Consider the following 24,507-nt stretch of genomic DNA (forward strand, 5'->3'; position numbering starts at 1 on the left):
GGGAGGGAAAAGGAGGAAGGGGCTCCATTTTCCCATTTTCCATTCCCAGGGAGCCCCAAAATCGCCCCAAAAACTCCTCTGGAACTCCAAATTCCACCCAGGGATCCCCAAATCATCCCCAAAAACTCCTCAGGAACCCCAAAAATCCCCAGTCACCCCAAAAACGACCCCGAGACTCTTCCGGAACCCCAATTTCCCCCCTCAGGGAGCCCCAAAATCGCCTCAGGAACCCAAATTTCCCCCCCGGGGTCACCCCAAACCCTCAGGGAGTCCCAAAAGTCCCAAAATCACCCCAAAAACTCCTCAGGAAGCCAAATTTCCCCCCTCAGGGAGCCCCAAAACCTCCCCAAGGGAGCCCCAAAATCCCCAAAGTCACCCCAAAAACTCCTCAGGAACCCCAAAGTCACCCCAAAAACGCCCCCAAGACTCTTCTGGAACCCAAATTTCCCCCCTCAGGGAGCCCCAAAATCGCCTCAGGGAGCCCCAAAATCGCCTCAGAAAGTCAAATTTCCCTCCCCAGGGAGCCCCAAAATCCCCCAAACTGCCCCCAAAAACTCCTCAGGAACCCCAAAATCCCCAAAGTCACCCCAAAAACTCCTCAGGAACCCCAAAATCCCCAAAGTCACCCCAAAAACTCCTCAGGAACCCCAAAATCCCCAAAGCCACCCCAAAAACTCCTCAGGAACCCCAAAATCCCCAAAGTCACCCCCAAAAACGACCCCGAGACTCTTCTGGAACCCAAATTTCCCCCCCCCCCAGCGAGCCCCAAAATCCCTCAAACCGCCCCAAAAACTCCTCAGGAACCCCAAAATCCCCAAAGCCACCCCAAAAACTCCTCAGGAACCCCAAAATCCCCCAAACCGCCCCAAAAACTCCTCAGGAACCCCAATCCCCCCCCCCGCCCCGGATTAATTAACTCATGAATTAATTGTGGACTCGGCTCCCGTTGGATTAATTTATTAATTAATTCTCGGCTGCTGGGAATCCAGGGGCAGCGACAGCGCCGGGGGGAGGGGCCGGGTGGGGGGTGGGGGGGGTGGGGGAGGGGCCGGGACCACCCAGGATGGGGGGAGATGATCCGGGACTGTCCAAGGCTGAGCTCAGCTGATCCAGGGTGGACTTAGGGTGACCCAGGGTGGGTTTGGGATGATCCAGATGGGTTTAAGATGATCCAGGATGGATTTAGGACCAACCCAGGATGGATTTAAGGAGATCCAGGATGGATTTGGGATAATCCAAGAGGATTTAGGACCACCCAGGATGGATTTGGGATGATCCAGGATTGATTTAGGATGATCCAGATGGGTTTAAGATGATCCAGGATGGATTTAGGACCAACCCAGGATGGATTTAAGAAGATCCAAGAGGATTTAGGATGATCCAGAAGGGTTTAGGATGATCCAGGATGGATTTAGGACCAACCCAGGATGGATTTAAGAAGATCCAAGAGGATTTAGGATGATCCAGGTGGGTTTAGGATCACCCAGGGTGGATTTAGGATGATCCAAGATGGGTTTAAGCTTATCCAGGATGGGTTTAAGGTGATCCAGGATGGATTTGGGGTGATCCAGGATGGATTTAGGACCAACCCAGGAGGGTTTAAGATGATCCAGGATGGATTTAGGATGATCCAGGAGGGTTTAGGATAACCCAGGATGGATTTAGGACCAACATAGGATGGATTTAGGATGATCCAAGAGGATTTAAGATGATCCAAGAGGATTTAGGACCAACTCAGGATGGATTTAAGGTGATCCAGGAGGATTTAGGATGACCCAGAATGGATTTAGGACCAACCCAGGATGGATTTAGGATGATCCAGGAGGGTTTAAGATGATCCAGAAGGTTTTAGGACCAACCTAGGATGGATTTAGGATGATCCAAGAAGGTTTAAGATGATCCAAGAGGATTTAGAACCACCCAGGATGGATTTAGGGTGATCCAAGAGGATTTAGGATGATCCAGGATGGGTTTAGGACCAACCCAGGATGGATTTAGGATGATCCAGGAGGGTTTAAGATGATCCCGGTGGGTTTAAGCTTATCCAGGATGGATTTAAGGTGATCCAAGAAGGTTTAGGACGATCCAGGATGGTCTGGACCCTCCAAATTTGGGACAATCTGGATCTGGGACAACCTGGGACCACCTGGGCCAACCCGGGCCAAGCCCAGAATGGAATTAGGATGATCCAGGATGGATTTTTGTTGATCCAAGAAGATTTAGGACCACCCAGGATGGATTTAGGACCACCCAGGTTGGTCTGGACCCTCCAAATTTGGGACAATCTGGATCTGGGACCACCTGAAATAACCCAGGCCAAGCCCAGCTGGACCCCCCAGGCCAACCCAGGCCCCCCTGGGCTGACCTGGGATGGATTTGGGATTATCCAGGATGGATTTAGGATCAACCCAGGATGGATTTGGGACCACCCAGGTTGGTCTGTCCCTCCAAATTTGGGACAATCTGGACCCAGGACCACCTGGGCCAACCCGGGCCAAGCCCAGCTGGATCCCCAGGCCAACCCAGGACCTCCTGGGCTAATCCAGGATGGATTTAGGATGATCCAGGATGGATTTAGGATCAACCCAGGATGGATTTGGGACCACCCAGGATGGTCTGGACCCTCCAAATTTGGGACAATCTGGATCTGGGACAACCTGGGACCACCTGGGCCAACCCGGGCCAAGCCCAGAATGGAATTAGGATGATCCAGGATGGATTTTTGTTGATCCAAGAAGGTTTAGGACCACCCAGGATGGATTTAGGACGACCCAGGATGGATTTAGGACCACCCAGGATGGTCTGGACCCTCCAAATTTGGGACAATCCGGATCTGGGACAATCTGGGACCACCTGGGCCAACCCGGGCCAAGCCCAGCTGGACCCCCCAGGCCAACCCAGCCCCCCCTGGGCTGACCCAGCGCCGGCTCTGGTATAAATACGGGCAGGGTTGGGGTTGTTTTTGGGGGATTTTCAGGATTTTTGGGATTTTTCGGGAATTCCGGCGTCGCTGCCGTCGGAGCTACGGGGGAGGGGGAATTTGGGGGGATTTCTGGGGGGCTCGGGGGGGGTTTTGGGGGGTACAGAGGTCTGGAGCCGTGGAATGTTTGGGGTCAGTCGTCCTCGGTGCCGCTGCCGGAGCGATCCTGGAGGGGGAGAAGGGGTCGGGATTTGGGATTTGGGGGATTCAAGATTTGGGGTTTGGGATTTGGGGTTTGGGATTTTGGGGTTTGGGGGATTCAGGATTTGGGGTTCAGGATTTGGGGTTTGGGATTTGGGGGATTCAGGATTTGGGGTTTGGGGTCTGGGGTTTGGGATTTGGGGGATTCAGGATTTGGGGTTTGGGATTTGGGATTTTGGGGTTTGGGGGATTCAAGATTTGGGGTTTGGGATTTGGGGTTCGGGATTTTGGGGGTCAGGATTTGGGGTTTGGGATTTGGGATCAGGATTTGGGGTTTGGGATTTGGGGTTTGGGGTCTGGGGTTTGGGATTTGGGGGTTCAGGATTTGGGGTTCGGGATTTGGGGTTTGGGGGGTTCAGGATTTGGGGTTCGGGATTTGGGGTTTGGGGTCTGGGGTTTGGGATTTGGGGGTTCAGGATTTGGGGTTCGGGATTTGGGGTTTGGGGGGTTCAGGATTTGGGGTTCGGGATTTGGGGTTCAGGATTTGGGGTTCGGGATTTTGGGGTTCAGGATTTGGGGGTCAGGATTTGGGGTTCAGGATGGGATTTGGGGGCCAGGATCTGGGGGTCAGGAATTGGGGTCAGGATTTGGGGGTCAGGATTTGGGGTCAGGATGGGATTTCGGGTTCAGGATTTGGGGGTCAGGATTTGGGGGATCAGGATTTGGGGGATCAGGATTTGGGGTTCAGGATTTGGGGTTCAGGATTTGAGGGATCAGGATTTGGGGTCAGGATGGGATTGGGGGATCAGGATTTGAGGATTTGGATTTGGGGGTCAGGATGGGATTTCGGGTTCAGGATTTGGGGATCAGTATTTGGGGTTCAGGATGGGATTTGGGGTTCCGTATTTGGGGGATTCAGGATTTGGGGGCCAGGATTTGGGGGATCAGGATTTGGGGGCCAGGATTTGAGGGCCAGGATTTTGGGGTCAGGATTTGGGGTTCAGGATGGAATTTGGGGATCAGGATTTGGGGTCAGGATTTGGGGTCAGGATTTGGGGTTCAGGATGGGATTTGGGGTTCAGGATTGGGGGGATCAGGATTTGGGGGTCAGGATGGGATCTGGGGGTCCCCGGGCCCCCTCACCTCCTCCTGCTCGTCCTCGCTCTCGTCGTCGCTCAGGAGGGGCTTGGGGCGCCCCCCGCGCCCCCCCCGGCGCCGCCCCTTCCCGCGTTCCGGAACCTTCTCCTTGCGGCCCAGGCGGATCTTCACCTTCACCGAGCGGGCTGGGGACCCCGAGCTCCGGGTCAGCCTCTGACCCCATCCCGATCCCATTGATCCCATCCCATGGATCCCATTGATCCCATCCCAGTGACCCCGAGCTCCGGGTCAGCCTCTGACCCCATCCCGATCCCATTGATCCCATCCCATGGATCCCATTGATCCCATCCCAGTGACCCCGAGCTCCGGGTCAGCCTCTGACCCCATCCCGATCCCATTGATCCCATCCCATGGATCCCATTGATCCCATCCCAGTGACCCCGAGCTCCGGGTCAGCCTCTGACCCCATCCTGATCCCATTGATCCCATCCCATGGATCCCATTGATCCCATCCCAGGGACCCCGAGCTCCGGGTCAGCCTCTGACCCCATCCCGATCCCATCCCAGTGATCCCATCCCAGTGACCCCATCCCAGTGATCCCATCCCAGTGACCCCATCCCAGTGATCCCATCCCGACCCCATCCCAGATCCCATCCCAGGGACCCCGAGCTCCCGGTCAGCCTGAGGCTCTGAATGATCCCATCCCAGATCCCATCCCAATCCCATCCCAGTGACCCCATCCCAGATCCCATCCCACTGATCCCATCCCAGATCCCATCCAAGTGACCCCGAGCTCCTGGTCAGCCTGAGCCTCTGACCCCATCCTGACCCCATCCCATTGATCCCATCTCAGTGACCCCATCCCAGTGATCCCGAGCCTCTGATCCCATCCCAGATCCCATCCCAGTGACCCCATCCCATTGATCCCATCTCAGTGACCCCATCCCAGTGATCCCGAGCCTCTGATCCCATCCCAGATCCCATCCCATTGATCTCATCCTGATCCCATCCCATGAATCCCATTGATCCCATCCCATGGATCCCATTGACCCCAACCCAGTGACCCCGAGCTCCCGGTCAGCCTCTGACCCCATCCTGATCCCATCCCAATCCCATCCCAGTGACCCCGAGCCTCTGATCCCATCCTGATCCCATCCCAGTGATCCCATCCCAATCCCATCCCAGATCCCATCCCGATCCCATCCCAGTGATCCTGAGCCTCTGATCCCATCCCAGATCCCATCCCATTGATCTCATCCTGATCCCATCCCATGAATCCCATTGATCCCATCCTGACCCCATCCCATTGATCCCATTCAATCAATCCCATTGATCCCATCCCATCAATCCCATCAATCCCATGGATCCCACCCCACGGATCCCACCCCACGGATCCCAGGGACCCCAGCCCCCGGCCCACCCTCGGACTCGGATCCTTCCTCCTCTCCCTCCTCCTCCTCCTCGCTCTCCTCGCCGTCGCTCTCCTCCTCCTTCTCCACCTTCTGCCGCACGCTGGTGAACACCGACTGCAGCACGATGGAGTCCTCGTAGATCTGCGGGGCAATCCTGGTCACTCTGGTCACTCTGGTCACCTTTGGTCACCTCTGGTCACCCCTGATCATCCCTGGTCACTCTGGTCATCTCTGGTCACCCCTGGTCAGTTCTGGTCATTCTTGGTCATTCTTGGTCACCCCTGGTCATCTCTGGTCATCCCTGGTCACCCCTGATCATCCCTGGTCACTCTGGTCCGTCCTGGTCACCCCTGGTCACCCCTGGTCACCTTTGGTCACTCTGGTCACCCCTGATCATCCCTGGTCACTCTGGTCAGTCCTGGTCATCCCTGGTCACCCCTGGTCACCTTTGGTCACTCTGGTCACCCCTGGTCAGTCCTAATCATCCCTGGTCATTCTGGTCACTCCTGGTCACCCCTGATCATCCCTGGTCACTCTGGTCAGTCCTGGTCATCCCTGGTCACTCCTGGTCACCTTTGGTCATCTCTGGTCACCCCTGGTCAGTCCTGGTCACTCTGGTCACCCCTGGTCACTCTGGTCACCCCTGGTCAATCCTGGTCACGCTTGGTCACTCCTGGTCATTTCTGGTCAGTCAGGCCAGTCCTGGTCACTCTGGTCACCCCTGGTCAGTTCTGGTCATCCCTGGTCATTCCAGGTCACCCCTGGCCATCCCCAGTCAACCCTGGTCATTCCAGGACATCCCTGGTCATTCCAGGTTACTCCTGGTCATCCCTGGTCACTCTGGTCACTCCAGGCCATCCCAGGTGCCACCCCAGCCAGATGCCACCCCAGATGTCACCCCAGATGTCACCCCAGGTGTCCCCAAGGTGACATTTGTCCCTACCAGGGAGCCCTCGAGGTTGAAGGTCTGCGCGTTCTGGCACAGCAGCATCACGTCCTTCTCCAGCCCATCCCAGTCCATCCCAGTCCATCCCAGATGTCACCCAAGGTGCCATCCCACCCCAGATGTCACCAAAGGTGTCACCAAGGTGACATCTGTCCCTACCAGGGAGCCCTCCAGGTTGAAGGTCTGCGCGTTCTGGCACAGCAGCATCACGTCCTTCTCCAGCCCATCCCAGCCCATCCCAGTCCATCCCAGTCCATCCCACCCCAGATGCCACCCCAGGTGTCCCCAAGGTGACATCTGTCCCTACCAGAGACCCCTCCAGGTTGAAGGTCTGCGCGTTCTGGCACAGCAGCATCACGTCCTTCTCCAGGTCGTTCAGGCTCCGGTACTTGTGGTTCCGGATCCGCTCCTGGCGGCAGGAACCGGGTCAGGGAGGAACCAGGAGGACCCAGGAGGACCCTGGTGGATCTAAGTGGATCCTGGTAGATCCTGGTGGACCCAGGAAGATCCCAGTGTATCCCAGTGGATCCATGAGGATCCTGGTGGACCCAGAAGGACCCCGGTGGATCCAGGAGGATCCTGCTGGACCCAGGAGGATCTCAGTGGATCCCGGTGGACCCAAGAGGATCCCGGTGGATCCGGGTGGATCCCAATGCATCCCAGTGGATCCAGGAGGACCCAGGAGGATCTCAGTAGATCCTGGTGGACCCAGGAGAATCCAGGAGGATCCCGGTGAATCCAGGTGGACCCATGAGGATCCTGGTGGATCCAGGAGAATCCAGGAGGACCCTGGTGGATCCAGGAGGATCCCGGTGAATCCAGGTGGACCCATGAGGATCCTGGTGGATCCAGGAGGATCTCAGTGTATCCCAGTGGATCCATGAGGATCCTGGTGGATCCTGGTGGACCCAGGAGGACCCAGGAGGATCCCGGTGGACCCAGGAGGACCCAGGTAGATCCTGGTGGACCCAGGAGGATCCCAGTGGATCTTGGTGGATCCAGGAGGATCTCAATGGATCCCAGTGGATCCTGGTGGATCTCTCAGTACCTTGATCTTCTTGAAGTCCACGGGCTTGCGGATGAGCTCGTAGTACTCCGGGAGCTCCTTGCGGGACGGGAGCTGGATGAAGACCTCGCTCAGCTGCCGCCCGCTGCTGCTGCGGGGGGAAACGGGAGTGAGGGGGGGGCCTTCCTCCCCTCACCATCATCATCATCATCACCATCATCATCATCATCATCATCCTGTTGTACTCAGCCTCATCAACATCTCATCATCCTCCCCCTCATCATCATCATCATCCCATTGTCCTCACCCTCATCATCATCATCATCATCATCATCATCATCCTGTTGTACTCATCCTCATCAACATCTCATCGTCCTCACCCTCATCCTCATCATCTCATCATCCTCACCCTCATCATCATCATCCCATTGTACTCACCCTCATCATCATCATCCCATCGGCATCAACCCGTCATCCTCATCATCTCATTGAACCTCCAGAACCCCCAGGAACCCCCAGGAACCCCCCATGACCACGTGTCCTCCTCACCTGTCCTTGTACCTGATGACGACCAGGAACATCCAGGAACCCTCAGGAACCCCCAGAAACCTCCAGAACCTCCAGGAACCCTCAGGAACCTCAGGACCACCTGGGACCCTCCAGGAACCCCCAGGAACCCCCACGGCCACGTGTCCTCCTCACCTGTCCTTGTACTTGATGACGACCAGGAACCTGCCGAACCTCCAGAACCTCCATGAACCTCCAGAACCCCCCAGGAACCCCCAGGAACCCCCCCATCCCACGTGTCCTCCTCACCTGTCCTTGTACTTGATGACGACCAGGAACCTCCAGGAACCTCAGGACCACCTAGGACCCTCAGGAACCCTCAGGAACCCCCAGGAACCCCCCATCCCACGTGTCCTCCTCACCTGTCCTTGTACTTGATGACGACCAGGAACCCTCAAGAACCTCCAGAACCCCCAGGAACCTCCAGGAACCCTCAAGAAGACTCAAGAACCTTCAGGAACCCCCAGGAACCCCCCATCCCACGTGTCCTCCTCACCTGTCCTTGTACTTGATGACAACCAGCACCACCAGGAACCTCTAGGAACCCTCAGGACCACCTGGGACCCTCAGGAACCCCCAGGAACCCCCCATCCCACGTGTCCTCCTCACCTGTCCTTGTACTTGATGACGACCAGGAACATCCAGGAACCTCAGGACCACCTGGGACCCCCAGGAACCCCCAGGAACCCCCCATCCCACGTGTCCTCCTCACCTGTCCTTGTACTTGATGACGGCGTCGACGATCTTGCGCATCTTGCGGGTCAGGGGCGGTGGGTTTGGGGACAGCTTCTCGGCCGGGGGCCGCCCCCGTTTCTTCTGCTTGCTCCTCTCCTCGTCCTTGTCGCGGCTGCGGGCGCCCGCCGGGGGTCCCGGGGGTCCCTCGGGCTCGCGCTTCCGCTTCCGCGAGGATTTCTTCTGCCGGACCTCCTCCTCGATCTCCTCCAGGGTGCCCTCCTCGATGGCCTGGGGGAGCGGGGACAAAGGGGGTTGGGAGCCAAAGGGTTGGGGACAAAGGGGTTTGGGGACAAAGGGGTTGGGAGCCAAAGGGGTTTGGGATCATCCCAATCGAGAGGATTTGGGATTGGGGGGTCCTTGGGATTGGAGGTCCAAAGGCATTCAGGATCCACAGGGGTTTGGGGGCCAAAGGGGTTTGGGGATCCACAGGGATTGGGGATCCTTGGGGCTCGTGACCCTTGGGATTTGGGATCCTCGGGACTGGTGCCCCTTGCGATGGTGACCCTTGGGATTTGGGACCCTTGGGATTTGGGACCCTTGGGATTTGGGATCCCCAGTGATTTGGGATCCTTGGGGTGGGAGATCCTTGGGACTGGGGATCAACAAGGGTTGGGGGTCTACAGGGATTGAAGGGTCCAAAGGGATTGGGGATCCTTGGGGCTGGAGATCCTTGGCATTTGGGACCCTTGGCATTTGGGATCCTTGGGATGGTGACCCTTGGGAATGGAGATCCTTGGGATTTGGGATCCTTGGGACTGGTGCCCCTTGGGATTTGGGATCCTTGGGATGGTGACCCTTGGGATGGGGGATTCTTGGGACTGGTGCCCCTTGGGATTTGGGACCCTTGGGATTTGGGATCCTTGGGATTTGGGATCCCCAGCAATTTGGGATCCTTGGGACTGGTGACCCTTGGGATGGGGATCCTTGGGATGGTGACCCTTGGGATTTGGGATCCTTGGGATGGTGACCCTTGGGATTCGGGACCCTTGGGATTTGGGATCCTTGGGATTTGGGATCCTTGGGATGGTGACCCTTGGGATTTGGGATCCCCAGCGATTTGGGATCCCCAGCGATTTGGGACCCTCGGGATTTGGGATCCTTGGGATGGTGACCCTTGGGATTTGGGATCCCCAGCGATTTGGGACCCTCGGGATTTGGGATCCTTGGGATGGTGACCCTTGGGATTTGGGATCCCCAGCGATTTGGGACCCCCAGCGATTTGGGACCCTCGGGATTTGGGATCCTTGGGATGGTGACCCTTGGGATTTGGGATCCTTGGGATTTGGGTTCCTTGGTATGGTGGGATTCGGGACCCTTGGGATTTGGGATCCCCAGCAATTTTGGATCCTTGGGACTGGTGACTCTTGGGATGGGGATCCTTGGGATGGTGACCCTCGGGATTTGGGATCCCCGGCAATTTGGGACCCTCGGGATTTGGGATCCCCAGCGATTTGGGACCCTCGGGATTTGGGATCCTTGGGATGGTGACCCTTGGGATTTGGGATCCCCAGCGATTCGGGATCCTCGGGATTTGGGATCCTTGGGATGGTGACCCTCGGGATTTGGGTTCCTTGGGATGGTGGGATTCGGGACCCTCGGGATTTGGGATCCTTGGGATTTGGGACCCTTGGGATTTGGGACCCTCGGGATTTGGGATCCCCGGCGATTGGGGCTCCTCCCCGCGTTGCCCCAGCCCTGCCCACCTTGAGCCACTGCTTCTCGGTGAGCGAGTCGCTGTAGTCGACCTCCTTGCGGTGCCGCGAGCCGCGGCCGAACATCTTCTCCTCCTCCTCCTCGCAGGTGAGCCGCTCCACCTCGGCGTCGTCCTTGAGGATCCACGAGGGCAGCTCGTCCTCCTCCATCAGCCGCGGCTTCCGCTTGGGGTTCCGCGCCTCCTCGCGCCGCCGGTCCAGGTCCATGCGCTGGGCGGGGAAGGGTTAACGGGGCGGGGACGGCTCGGGGGGGAGCGGGGATTGGGATGGACCTTCTGAGGTGGGATGGGGTTTGGGATGGATCTTCTGAGGTGGGATGGGGTTTGGGATGGATCTTCTGAGGTGGGATCGACATTTGGGATGGATCTTCTGAGGTGGGATGGGGTTTGGGATGGATCTTCTGAGGGATTCATGGTTATCTGAGGTGGGATCGACATTTGGGATGGATCTTCTGAGGTGGGATTGGGATTTGGGATGGATCTTCTGAGGTGGGATCGGGGTTTGGATGGATCTTCTGAGGTGGGATGGGGTTTGGGATGGATCTTCTGAGGGATTCATGGTTATCTGAGGTGGGATCGACATTTGGGATGGATCTTCTGAGGTGGGATGGGGTTTGGGATGGATCTTCTGAGGTGGGATGGGGTTTGGGATGGATCTTCTGAGGGGATTGGGGTTTGGGATGGATCTTCTGAGGGATTCATGGTTATCTGAGGTGGGATGGGGTTTGGGATGGATCTTCTGAGGTGGGATCGGGGATTGGGATGGATCTTCTAAGGTGGGATTGGGATTTGGGATGGATCTTCTGAGGTGGGATTGGGGTTTGGGATGGATCTTCTGAGGTGGGATTGGGGTTTGGGATGGATCTTCTGAGGTGGGATTGGGGATTGGGGCCATCTGAGGTGGGATGGGGTTTGGGATGGATCTTCTGAGGTGGGATCGGGGTTTGGGATGGATCTTCTGAGGTGGGATGGGGTTTGGGATGGATCTTCTGAGGTGGGATCGACATTTGGGATGGATCTTCTGAGGTGGGATGGGGTTTGGGATGGATCTTCTGAGGTGGGATGGGGTTTGGGATGGATCTTCTGAGGTGGGATCGACATTTGGGATGGATCTTCTGAGGTGGGATCGACATTTGGGATGGATCTTCTGAGGTGGGATGGGGTTTGGGATGGATCTTCTGAGGGATTCATGGTTATCTGAGGTGGGATCGACATTTGGGATGGATCTTCTGAGGTGGGATCGGGGATTGGGGCCATCTGAGGTGGGATCAGGGTTTGGGATGGGGATCGAGGCCATCTGAGGTGGGATGGGGTTTGGGATGGATCTTCTGAGGTGGGATTGGGGTTTGGGATGGATCTTCTGAGGTGGGATGGGGTTTGGGATGGATCTTCTGAGGTGGGATGGGGTTTGGGATGGATCTTCTCAGGGATTCATGGTTATCTGAGGTGGGATCGACATTTGGGATGGATCTTCTGAGGTGGGATGGGGTTTGGGATGGATCTTCTGAGGTGGGATGGGGTTTGGGATGGATCTTCTGAGGTGGGATCGGGGTTTGGGATGGATCTTCTGAGGGATTCATGGTTATCTGAGGTGGGATGGGGTTTGGGATGGATCTTCTGAGGTGGGATGGGGTTTGGGATGGATCTTCTGAGGTGGGATTGGGATTTGGGATGGATCTTCTGAGGTGGGATGGGGTTTGGGATGGATCTTCTGAGGGATTCATGGTTATCTGAGGTGGGATCGACATTTGCGATGGATCTTCTGAGGTGGGATCGGGGATTGGGGCCATCTGAGGTGGGATCAGGGTTTGGGATGGGGATCGAGGCCATCTGAGGTGGGATTGGGGTTTGGGATGGATCTTCTGAGGTGGGATTGGGGTTTGGGATGGGGCTCAGGGCCATCTGAGGTGGGATCGACATTTGGGATGGATCTTCTGAGGTGGGATTGGGGTTTGGGATGGACCTTCTGAGGTGGGATGGGGTTTGGGATGGATCTTCTGAGGTGGGATCGACATTTGGGATGGATCCTCTGAGGTGGGATCGGGGTTTGGGATGGATCCTCTGAGGTGGGATTGGGGTTTGGGATGGATCTTCTGAGGTGGGATTGGGGTTTGGGATGGATCTTCTGAGGTGGGATGGGGTTTGGGATGGATCTTCTGAGGGATTCATGGTTATCTGAGGTGGGATCGACATTTGCGATGGATCTTCTGAGGTGGGATCAGGGATTGGGGCCATCTGAGGTGGGATCAGGGTTTGGGATGGGGATCGAGGCCATCTGAGGTGGGATTGGGGTTTGGGATGGGGCTCAGGGCCATCTGAGGTGGGATCGACATTTGGGATGGATCTTCTGAGGGGATCGGGGTTTGGGATGGATCTTCTGAGGTGGGATGGGGTTTGGGATGGATCTTCTGAGGTGGGATGGGGTTTGGGATGGATCCAAAGGGGATCGGGGCCATCTGAGGTGGGATCGACATTTGGGATGGATCTTCTGAGGTGGGATCGGGGTTTGGGATGGATCTTCTGAGGTGGGATCGGGGTTTGGGATGGATCTTCTGAGGTGGGATCGGGGTTTGGGATGGATCTTCTGAGGTGGGATGGGGTTTGGGATGGACCTTCTGAGGGTTCACGGTTATGTGAGGTGGGATTGGGGCCTCCCTCCTCCTCCTCTCCCTCCTCACGCTCCATTTCCCCCCTTCCTCGTTTCCTCCTCCTCTTCCTCAGGAGATCTTCGTCCTCCTGCCCTTCCTCCCTCCTCCTCCTCCCGTCCTTCCTCCCTCCTCCTCACACTCCATTTCCCTCCTTTCTCACCTCCTCCTCCTCGACCGATCTTCCTCCCCCCGCCCTTCCTCCCTCCTCATCTCCTCCTCCTCTTCCTCAGATCTTCATCCCTCCTCCTCCTCCTCCTCATGCTCCATTTCCCTCCCTCCTCATCTCCTCCTCCTCTTCCTCCTCCTCATCTCCTCCTCCTCCTCCTCCCGCTCCATTTCCCTCCTTTCTCATCTCCTCCTCCTCTTCCTCCTCATCTCCTCATCTCCTCCTCCTCTTCCTCCTCCTCCTCCTCATGCTCCATTTCCCTCCCTCCTCATCTCCTCCTCCTCTTCCTCCTCCTCATCTCCTCCTCCTCCTCCTCCTGCTCCATTTCCCTCCTTTCTCATCTCCTCCTCCTCTTCCTCCTCCTCCTCCTCCTCATCTCCTCCTCCTCTTCCTCCTCATCTCCTCCTCTTCCTCCTCCTCTTCCTCCTCCTCATCTCCTCCTGCTCTTCCCCAGCCCTTCCTCCCTCCTCCTCCTCCTCACGCTCCATTTCCCTCCCTCCTCATCTCCTCCTCCTCCTCCTCCTCCTCCTCCTCCTCCTCCTCCTCCTCCTCCTCCTCCTCCTCCTCCTCCTCATCTCCTCCTCCTCCCCCCCGCCCTTCCTCCCCGCTCCTCCTCCTCCTCCTCACCATGAAGAGGTCGAACTCCTCCTCGTGCCGGGCGATCATCTGATTCACCGTTTCGTCGTCGGGCACCTCGTCCTCCTCCTGCGGAACCCAAACTCGGCGTCACCGCGGCCCCGGGACCCCCGGGACCCCCCGGGCCGCGGGTTCGAGTCCCGCCCCCGGAGCTTCGCCGCCCCCGGCCCCGGTTTGGGGCGATTTTTGTCGTTTTTGGGGTTTTTAATGGGGTTTTTTTTGGCTGATTTTTGGGGGGCTTTGAGGGGGTTTTTGGGGTTTAAATTGGGATTTTTTTGGCTTGGTTTTTGGGGGGTTTGGTGGATTTTTGCTCAGTTTTAGGTGGTTTAAATTGGGGGTTTTTGGTGGATTTTTGACGGGTTTTGGGGTGGTTTAAATTGGGATTTTTGGGGAGTTTTTGGTGGATTTTTGATGGTTTTGGGTGGTTTAAATTGGGATTTTTGGGGGGTTGAAATTGGGGTTTTTGGGGGGTTGAAATTGGTTTTTTTTGGATGGTTTTAATGGGTTTTGGGTGGTTGAAATTGGGGTTTTTGGGTGATTTAAATTGTGGGTTTTGGCTCAGTTTTGGTGGATTTTTGATCGGTTTTGGGGTTTTTAATGGGATTTTTTGGCTTGGTTTTTTGGGGGGTTTTGGTGGATTTTTGATGGGTTTTGGGGGGTTTAGATTGGGGGTTTTTTTACTCAGTTTTGGGTTGTTTTAGTGGATTTTTGCTCAGTTTTGGGTGGATTAAATTGGGATTTTTTGGCTTGGTTTTTGGGGGGTTTAAATTTGGATTTTTGGCTCGATTTTTGGGGGGTTTTGGTGGATTTTTGATGGGTTTTTTGAGGTTTCAATTGGGATTTTTGGCTCGGTTTTGGTGGATTTTTGATGGGTTTTGGGTGGTTTAAATTGGGTTTTTTGGGGGGTTTAAATCTGGATTTTTGGCTCGGTTTTTGGGGGGTTTTGGTGGAATTTTTAGGAGTTTTGGGGTTTAAATTGGAATTTTTGGGGTTTAAATTGGGTTTTGGGGGGTTTAAATTGGGTTTTGGGGGGGTTAAATTGGGTTTTTTGGCTCAGTTTTGGTGGATTTTTGATGGGTTTTGGGTGGTTTAAATGGGGTTTTTTGGGGGGTTTAAATGGGGTTTTTTGGGTGGTTTAAATGGGGTTTTTTGGGTGGTTTAAATGGGGTTTTTTGGCTCATTTTTGGGGGGTTTTGGTGGATTTTTGATGGGTTTTTTGACATTTAAATTGGAGGTTTTGGGGGGTTTAATTTGGATTTTTGGCTCAATTTTTGGGGGGCTTTGGTGCATTTTTCATGGGTTTTGGGGGCTTTAAATTGGGATTTTTTTGGCTCGGTTTTGGGGGGTTTTGGTGGAATTTTGAGGGGTTTTGGGGGATTTAATTTGGGGGTTTTGGGGGATTTAATTTGGGGTTTTTGGGGGGTTTAAATTTTTTTTTTTAGCTGATTTTTGGGGGGTTTTGGTGGATTTTGCTCAGTTTTGGGTGGTTTAAATTGGGGTTTTTGGGTGGTTTAAATTGGGTTTTTTGGCTCAGTCTTGGTGGATTTTTGATCGGTTCTGGGTGGTTTAAATTGGGTTTTTTTGCTCTTTTTTGGGGGGTTTTACTGGATTTTTGATGGGTTTTTGGGGATTAAATTGGCGTTTTTCAGGGTTTAAATGGGGTTTTTGGGGGGTTCAATTTGGGTTTTTTGGGTGATTTAAATTGGATTTTTTGGCTCAGTTTTTGTGGATTTTTGATCGGTTTTGAGTGGTTTAAATGGGGTTTTTTGGCTCGGTTTTGGTGGATTTTTGATCGGTTTTGGGGGGTTTTAATGGTTTTTTTTGGGTGGTTTTAATGGGTTTTGGGTGGTTTAAACGGGAATTTTTGGCTCAGTTTTGGGTGGTTTTTTTGGTGGATTTTTGAGGGGTTTTGGGTGGTTTCAATTGGGTTTTTTGCCTCGTTTTTGGGTGGTTTTGGTGGATTTTTGATCATTTTTGGGTGGTTTAAATTGGGTTTTTGGCTCGGTTTGGGGCGATTTTTGGTGTTTTGGGTTTTTAATGGGGTTTTTTGGCTGATTTTTGGGGGGTTTTGGTGGAGTTTTGATGGGTTTTGGGTGGTTTAAATTGGGTTTTTTGGCTCGTTTTTGGGTGTTTTTAGTGGATTTTTGCTCATTTTTCAGTGGTTTAAATGGGGTTTTTTGGGTGATTTAAATTGGGTTTTTTGCCTCGTTTTTGGGTGGTTTTGGTGGAATTTTGATGGGTTTTGGGGGGTTTCAATTGGGTTTTTTGGGGGGTTTAATTTGGGTTTTTTGGGTGGTTTTAATGGGATTTTTTGGCCCGGTTTTGGGTGGTTTTGGTGGATTTCTGCTCAGTTTTGGGTGGTTTAAATTGGGTTTTTTGGCTCGTTTTGGGGCGGTTTTGGTGGATTTTTGATTGGTTTTGGGTGCTTTAATTTAGGTTTTTTGGGTGGTTCCAATGGTTTTTGTGGGTGGTTTTAATTGGGTTTTTTTGGCTCGTTTTTGGGTGGTTTTAGTGGATTTTTGTCCATTTTTTGGGTGGTTTCAATGCTTTTTTTTCCTCATTTTTGGGTGGTTTCAATGGGGTTTTTTTTGGCTCATTTTGGGGTGGTTTCAATGGGTTTTTTTCTGATTTTTTTGTGGTTTAAATGGCATTTTTTCCCCATTTTTGGGTGATTTTAATGGGGTTTTTTTGGCTCATTTTTGGGTGGTTTTAGCAGATTTTTTCTCATTTTTCAGTGGTTTAAATGTTATTTTTTCCTCATTTTTGAGTGGTTTAAGTGATTTTTTTTGCTCATTTTTGGGTGATTTTAGTGGTTTTTTGGCTCTTTTTGGGTAGTTTCAATGGGGGTTTTTTGCTCATTTTTGGGTGATTTCAGTCGGGTTTTTGGCTCATTTTTGGGTGGTTTAAATGGCATTTTTTTCTCATTTTTGGGTGGTTTCAATGTTTTTTTTTCTAATTTTTGGGTGGTTTAAATGGGGCTTTTCTGCTCATTTTTGGGTGATTTTAACGGGGTTATTTTACTCATTTTTGGGTAGTTTAAATTGGTTTTTTTTCTCATTTTTGGGTGGTTTTAGTGGATTTTTGCTCATTTTTTGGTGGTTTAAATAGATTTTTTGTGTGGTTTCAATGATTTCTTTGCTCTTTTTTGGGTGATTTCAATGTTTTTTTTGGGTTTTTTTGGGTCGCTTCAACAATTCTTTGGGATGGTTCCCATGGGGATTTTTGCCTCATTTTTGGGTGATTTTTTCTCATTTTTGGGTGGTTTAAATGTGGTTTTTTCCTCATTTTCTTGTGGTTTCACCGTGGATTTCTTTCTTCTTTTAGGGTGCTTTCAATGAATTTTTTTAACTTGTTTTCAATGGTTTTTTTTGTTCATTTTTCAGTGGTTTAAATATATTTTTAAATCTTTTATGGTGATTTCAATATTTTTTTTAATGCTTATTTTCAATGAGTTTTTTGCCTTTTTTGGGTGGTTTCAAGGTTGGCTTTTTTTAGTTTTTTTTCCTCATTTTTGGGTGATTTCAATATTTTTTTAATGCTCATTTTCAATGAGTTTTTTGCCTTTTTTGGGTGGTTTCAAGATTGGCTTTTTTTGGATTTTTTTCCTCATTTTTGGGTGATTTCAATATTTTTTTAATGCTCATTTTCAATGAGTTTTTTGCTTTTTTTGGATTTTTTCCTCATTTTTGGGTGATTTCAATGTTTTTTTTTAATGCTCATTTTCAATGAGTTTTTTGCCTTTTTTGGGTGGTTTCAAGATTGGCTTTTTTTAGTTTTTTTTCCTCATTTTTGGGTGTTTTCACTGTTTTTTTTCACTTGTTTTTAGGTATTTTCACCATTTTTTGCTTGTTTTTTGAGTTTTTCCTGTGTTTTTTGCCCATTTTGGGGTATTTCAATACCTATTTTCCCTTTTTTGATGTTTCTGTGCTGTTTTCACCTCACTTTTCCCTTTTTTGGGGTGTTTTTATGCAGTTTTTACTTCCTCTAGGGTGGTTTCAGTATGATTTTAAAAAATTCTCCTTTTCAGGCATTTTTATTCTTTTTTTTTCAGCTCATTTTGACTTTCAGGCAGTTTTTTTCTGATTTTTAATTTTTTTATGGCTGTTTTTGTGCTTTTTTTACCCGAATTTGGGCCATTTTCTCTCCCCTTTTTCACTTCCAGCCTTTTTTAAACTCATTTCTGGCACTTTCAGGACATTTTTTTCCTCACTTTTAACCTTTTCAGTTAAATTTTAACTCACTTTTCCAAATTTCAAGCTGTTTTTTTCCCCATTTTGGCATTTTTGGGTATATTTTTACTCATTTTTGGCTGCTTTCAGGCTGGTTCTAACTCATTTTTGGCACTTTTGATTAATTTTAATTCCTTTCTGGCATTTCCATGCTGGTTCTAACTCATTTTTGGCTGGTTTTTTCCCCATTTCTGCCCCTTTCAAGCGATTTTAATCTGATTTTTGTCACTTTCAGGCTGGTTTAAATAATTTTTTTCCTTTTTCAAGCCATTACCACTCAATTTTTGGCATTTTCAGCCCAGTCCTAATTCACTTTTGGTCATTCCAGGCCATTTAAAATCTCTTTTTTGGCACTCTCAGGCTGTTTAAATCTCACTTTTGGTCCTTCCAAGCTGTTTGAATCTCATTTTTGGCCATTTCAGACCATTTCAATCTCACTTTTGGTCCTTCCAAACCACTCAAATCTCACTTTTGGCCATTTAAAATTAATTTCTGGCCCTTCCAAGCTCTTTCAATCTCATTTCTGTCCCTTCCAAGCCATTTAAATCTCATTTTTGGCCTTTCCAAGCCACTTCAATCTCCCTTTTGGCAATTTCAGACCATTTAAATCTGATTTTTGTCATTCTCAGGACACTTCAGTCTCACTTTTGGTCATTCCAAGCTGTTTAAATCTCACTTTTGGCCATTTCAGACCATTTAAATCCCATTTCTGTCATTCTCAGACTGTTTAAATCTCACTTTTGGCCCTTCCAAGCCACTTCAATCTCACTTCTGGCCATTTAAAATTCATTTCTGGCCCTTCCAAGCCATTTCAGTCTCACTTTTGGCCATTTCAGGCCATTTAAATCTCACTTTTTGTGCTCTCAGGCCACTTAAATCTCACTTTTCGTCCTTCCATGCTATTTGAATCTCACTTTTGGCCATTTCAAACCACTTAAATCTCACTTTTGGCTGTTTCAAGCTATCTCAATCCCACTTTTGGCCCTTCTAAAGCATTTCAATCTCATTTCTGGCTCTTCCAAACCATTTCAATCTCACTTTTGGCCATTCCAGGCCATTTCAATCTCATTTCTGCCTCTTCCAAGCTATTTAAATCTCACTTTTGGTCCTTCCAAACCATTTCAATCTCACATTTGTTCCTTCCAAGCCATTTGAATCTCACTTTTGGCCATTTCAGACCACTTCAATCTCATTTCTGGCTATTTCAAGCCGTTTCAATCTCACTTTTGGCCATTTCAGACCATTTAAATCTCACTTTTTGCGCTCTCAGGCCATTTCAATCTCACTTTTGTCCTTTTGAAGCTATTTCAATCTCATTTCTGGCCCTTCCAAGCCATTTCAATCTCACTTTTGGCCGTTTCAATCCACTTCAATCTCATTTTTGGCCATTCCAGACCATTTAAATCTCATTTTTTTCGCTCTCTGGCCATTGAAATCTCACTTTTGGCCATTTCAAACCATTTCAATCTCACTTCTGGCTCTTCCAAGCCATTTCAATCTCACTTTTGGCCATTTCTGACCTTTTCAAACCCACTTTTGACTGTTTCAAGCCACTTAAATCTCACTTTTGGTCTTTCCAAGCTATTTGAATCTCATATTTGGCCGTTCCAAGCCACTTCAATCTCACTTTTGGCCATTCCAGACCATTTAAATCTCATTTTTTTCGCTCTCTGGCCATTTCAATCTCACTTTTGGCCATTTCAAACCATTTCAATCTCATTTCTGGCTCTTCCAAGCCATTTCAATCTCACTTTTGGCCATTTCAATCTCAATTCTGGCCCTTCCAATCCATTTCAATCTTACTTTTGGCCATTCCAAGCTATTTCAATCTCATTTCTGGCTCTTCCAAGCCATTTAAATCTCATTTCTGGCTCTTCCAAGCCATTTCAGTCTCATTTTTGGCCATTTCAGACCATTTAAATCTCTTTTTTTTCACTCTCTGGCCATTTCAATCTCACTTTTGGCCATTTCAATCCACTTCATTCTCACTTCTGGCCCTTCCAACCTACATGAATTATCTGAATCTCACTCCTGTCTGTGCCCAGCCCTTGTCCCTGCTCTGGTGGCCCTGGCTGAGCCCTGCCGGGGCGGTGCCATTTCAATCTCATTTCTGGCCATTTCAGTCTCACTTTTGGCCATTTCAGACCATTTCAATCTCATTTCTGGCTCTTCCAAGCCATTTCAGTCTCATTTTTGGCCATTTCAGACCATTTAAATCTCACTTTTTGCGCTCTCAGGCCACTTAAATCTCACTTTTGGCCATTTCAATCTCACTTTTGGCCATTTTAGACCATTGAAATCTCACTTTTGGCCATTTCAGACCATTTCAATCTCATTTCTGGCCATTTCAGTCTCACTTTTGATCATTTCAGGCCATTTCAATCTCACATTTGGCTATTTCAAGCCACTTAAATCTCACTTTTGGCTATTTCAAGCCATTTCAGTCTCACTTTTGGTCCTTCCAAACTATTTGAATCTCACATTTGGCTATTTCAAACCACTTCAATCTCACTTTTGGCCATTTCAGACCATTGAAATCTCACTTTTGGCCATTTCAATCCACTTCAATCTCACTTTTGGCCATTTCAGACCATTTCAATCTCATTTTTTTCGCTCTCTGGCCATTTCAATCTCACTTTTGGTCATTTCAATCCACTTCAATCTCACTTTTGGCCATTTCAATCCACTTCAATCTCACTTTTGGCCCTTCCAATCTCTTTCCCTCTCACATTAATCACCTCAATCTCACTCCTGGCTGTGCCCAGCCCTTGTCCCTGCTCTGGTGGCCCTTTGCTGAGCCCTGCCGGGGCGGTGCAGGCGGGAGGATTGAATGGGCAGTGGAGACTGAAGGACCCCGCTCACCTTCAGAGGTGCTTCCTCCGACTCAGCGCCCAGGCACAGGGAGGAGGCAGCGTGGGGGAAGCTGCCACTGCCCGCGCTCTGTCTGCTCTGTGGATAAACACAGGGATTCAGTCTCCAGGGCTGTCAATCCGTCGCCTTTTTTTTTTTATTATTTTTAATTTTTTTTTTTTTTTTTTTTTAAATTTAAAACCCCCGACGTTACTTTCCCGAAAAAATTCCAAACAAGCTGCCATGCTCCCTGCTCTTGGGGTTGGTTTGTTTGTATATATATTTTTTTTTTTTTTTTTGTATTTTTCTTTTTTCTCTCTCTCTGCCTCCTAACCCCCAAAAAATAAAAATTCCCCCAGGGGAAAAAAAAACCTCCTGCTCTGGATCTCACCTCATCCTGCTCCTCGTGCTCGAGGATGGCCTGGAGGAAAGCGCGGCGCTCGTGGCTGGAGGATTTCTGGTCGAACATCCCTGCCTGGATCACTTTTTGGTCCACGTTGAGTTTGTATTTGGCTGCTGCCAGGATTTTTTCCTCCACGCTGTTGACGGTGCAGAGGCGGAGGACGCGGACCTCGTTCTGCTGCCCGATGCGGTGAGCGCGGTCCTGGGCCTGCAGGTCCTGGGGGAAGGGGGTGGGGATGGCTCTGGGCGACCAGAAATCCCCTTCTGGTCCTCGAAAATCCCCTTCTGGTCCTCAAAATCCCCTTCTGGTCCTCAAAAATCCCCTTCTGGTCCTCGAAAATCCCCTTCTGGTCCTCAAAATCCCCTTCTGGTCCTCAAAATCCCCTTCTGGTCCTCAAAATCCCCTTCTGGGCCTCGAAAATCCCCTTGTCCACGAAAATCCCCTTCTGGTCCTCAAAAATCCCCTTCTGGTCCTCGAAAATCCCTTTCTTGTCCTCAAAATCCCCTTGTTTGTCCTAAAAAACCCTGGTTCTGTCCTCAAAATCCCTGGGTTTGTCATCAAAATCCCTGATTTTGTCCTTAAAATCCCAGGTTCTCTCCTTAAAATCCCCTTCTTGTCCTCAAAATCCCTGATTTTGTCCCCAAAATCCCGGGTTTGTCCTCAAAATCCCTGATTTTGTCCTTAAAATCCCTGGTTTTATCCTTAAAATCCCTGATTTGTCCTCAAAATCCCTGGTTTGTCCTCAAAATCCCAGGTTTGTCCTCAAAATCCCTGGTTTTGTCCTCAAAATCCCTGATTTGTCCTCAAAATCCCTGATTTTGTCCTCAAAATCCCTGGTTTGTCCTCAAAATCCCAGGTTTGTCCTCAAAATCCCAGGTTTGTCCTCAAAATCCCTGTTTTGTCCTCAAAAATCCCCTTCTTGTCCTCCAAATCCCTTGTTTGTCCTAAAAATCCCTGGTTTTGTCCTTAAAATCCCAGGTTCTCTCCTTAAAATCCCTGATTTGTCCTCAAAATCCCTGGTTTTGTCCTCAAAATCCCAGGTTTTTCCTTAAAATCCCTGGTTTTGTCCTCAAAATCCTAGGTTTGTCCTCAAAATCCCAGGTTTGTCCTCAAAATCCCTGTTTTGTCCTCAAAAATCCCAGGTTCGTGCTCAAAATCCCTGGTTTGTCCTCAAAATCCCTGTTTTGTCCTCAAAAATCCCAGGTTTGTGCTCAAAATCCCAGGTTTGTCCTCAAAATCCCTGTTTTGTCCTCAAAAATCCCCTTCTTGTCCTCCAAATCCCTTGTTTGTCCTAAAAATCGCTGGTTTTGTCCTTAAAATCCCAGGTTCTCTCCTTAAAATCCCTGATTTGTCCTCAAAATCCCTGTTTTTGTCCTCAAAATCCCAGGTTTGTCCTTAAAATCCCAGGTTTGTCATCAAAATCCCTGATTTTGTCCTTAAAATCCCTGGTTTTATCCTTAAAATCCCTGATTTGTCCTCAAAATCCCTGATTTTGTCCTCAAAATCCCAGGGTTTGTCCTCAAAATCCCTGGTTTGTGCTCAAAATCCCTGATTTATCCCCAAAATCCCCGGTTTTGTCCTCAAAATCTGCAGGGAATCCCATGGGAATGTGGCAATGACATCACCAGGACCGTGTAAGTCCCACGGGACAGGACAAGTTTGGCAAGAGAGGTGCCAAAAATCCAAATTTTGTCCTCAAAATCCCTGGTTTGTCCTCAAAATCCCAGGTTTTGTCTTCAAAATCCCAGGTTTTGTCCTCAAAATCCCAGGTTTTGTCCTCAAAATCTGCAGGGAATCCCAAAGACGATGGGAATGGAATCACCAGGACCGTCTAAGTCTCCTGGTCAGGACAAGTTTGGCAAGAGAAGCGCCAAAAATCCAAATTTTGTCCTCAAAATCCACGGGGATGAGCCCGGAGGGATCCAAGAATGGGATTATGGAGATCCCAAAATCCAACTTTTAACCTTAAAAACACGGGATGCACCCCGAAGGCTCCCAAAGATCCCAAAAAATTCTGGGAATTTGAGTAACGGGATTGGTGGGACCATGAAGGTCCTGGAGGAAATCGTCACATTGGCCAAAAAGTACCAAAAAAGCCGTTTTTAACCCCAAATAAACCACGGGAAAGGCGTGGGATGCACCCCAAGGGCTCCCAAATTCCCAAGGATCCCAAAAAATTATGGGAATTTGAGTGATGGGATTGGTGGGACCATGAAGGTCCTGGAGGAAATCGTCACATTGGCCAAAAAGTACCAAAAAAGCCGTTTTTAACCCCAAAAAGTGCCAAAAAAAGCCGTTTTTAACCCCAAATAAACCACGGGAAAGGCGTGGGATGCACCCCGAGGGCTCCCAAATTCCCAAGGATTTTGGGAATTTGAGTAACAGGATTGGTGGGACCATGAAGGTCCTGGAGGAAATCACCACATTGGCCAAAAAGTACCAAAAAAGCCGTTTTTAACCCCAAAAAGTACCAAAAAAGCCGTTTTTAACCCCAAATAAACCACGGGAAAGGCGTGGGATGCACCGTGAGGATCTCCAAGGATCAGGAAAATTTGGGTAACGGCATCACCAGGACCAGGATTCTTCTGGGAAGGAGCAGCATGAGATGAGGAGACCCAAAAACTCCGTTTTTCTCCTCAAAGACGCGGGACGCGCCCTCGGCAGTCCCAGAGGGTTTTGGGAATTCCAGGACGGGATCGTGGGATGTTCTTTCCTTCTGAGGGAGCAGGGAAAACCCAGCTGCAAACATCGGGATTTGGGGGCGGTTTTCCAGGATGGAATTCCAAGATCGTGGCTCCTCTTTGGGTCAGGTGGTTTTGGGGCCGGTTCATTGGGTTTTGGGTCGGTCAGTTGGGTTTGGGGTCGGTCAGTTGGGTTTGGGGTCAATTTTTGGGTCAGTTTTTGGGTCAGTCAGTTGGGTTTGGGGTCGGTCAGCTGAGTCTTGGATTGGTCAGTTGGGTTTTGGGTCAATTTTTGTG

General features: G+C 50.4%; 1 protein-coding gene across 8 annotated transcripts in view; it reads right to left on the bottom strand.

The window, feature by feature from the left end:
- Positions 1–935: 935 nt before the first annotated feature.
- Positions 936–24,507, bottom strand: part of SMARCA4 (SWI/SNF related, matrix associated, actin dependent regulator of chromatin, subfamily a, member 4) — a 70,838-nt gene continuing 47,266 nt past the window's right edge. For 3 of the 8 annotated variants that reach the window (XM_064402077.1, XM_064402075.1, XM_064402073.1), the window contains exons 27-37: positions 21,518–21,745; positions 21,139–21,225; positions 14,039–14,116; positions 10,590–10,808; positions 8,864–9,114; positions 7,627–7,735; positions 6,886–6,987; positions 5,641–5,773; positions 4,265–4,404; positions 2,854–3,146; positions 936–2,479 (exon numbers count right to left, since the gene is read on the bottom strand). In XM_064402077.1, coding sequence (XP_064258147.1) covers positions 3,114–3,146; positions 4,265–4,404; positions 5,641–5,773; positions 6,886–6,987; positions 7,627–7,735; positions 8,864–9,114; positions 10,590–10,808; positions 14,039–14,116; positions 21,139–21,225; positions 21,518–21,745 — 1,380 coding nt within the window. In that variant the 3' untranslated portion in view covers positions 936–2,479; positions 2,854–3,113. Of the gene's footprint in view, positions 2,480–2,657; positions 3,147–4,264; positions 4,405–5,640; positions 5,774–6,885; positions 6,988–7,626; positions 7,736–8,863; positions 9,115–10,589; positions 10,809–14,038; positions 14,117–21,138; positions 21,226–21,517; positions 21,746–24,507 lie in introns of all 8 variants that reach the window. The other 5 variants (XM_064402079.1, XM_064402078.1, XM_064402076.1 and 2 more) reach the window with 4 other exon arrangements.

Source organism: Passer domesticus, chromosome 34 (assembly GCF_036417665.1).
Source record: "Passer domesticus isolate bPasDom1 chromosome 34, bPasDom1.hap1, whole genome shotgun sequence".
Lineage (NCBI taxonomy): Eukaryota > Metazoa > Chordata > Aves > Passeriformes > Passeridae > Passer > Passer domesticus.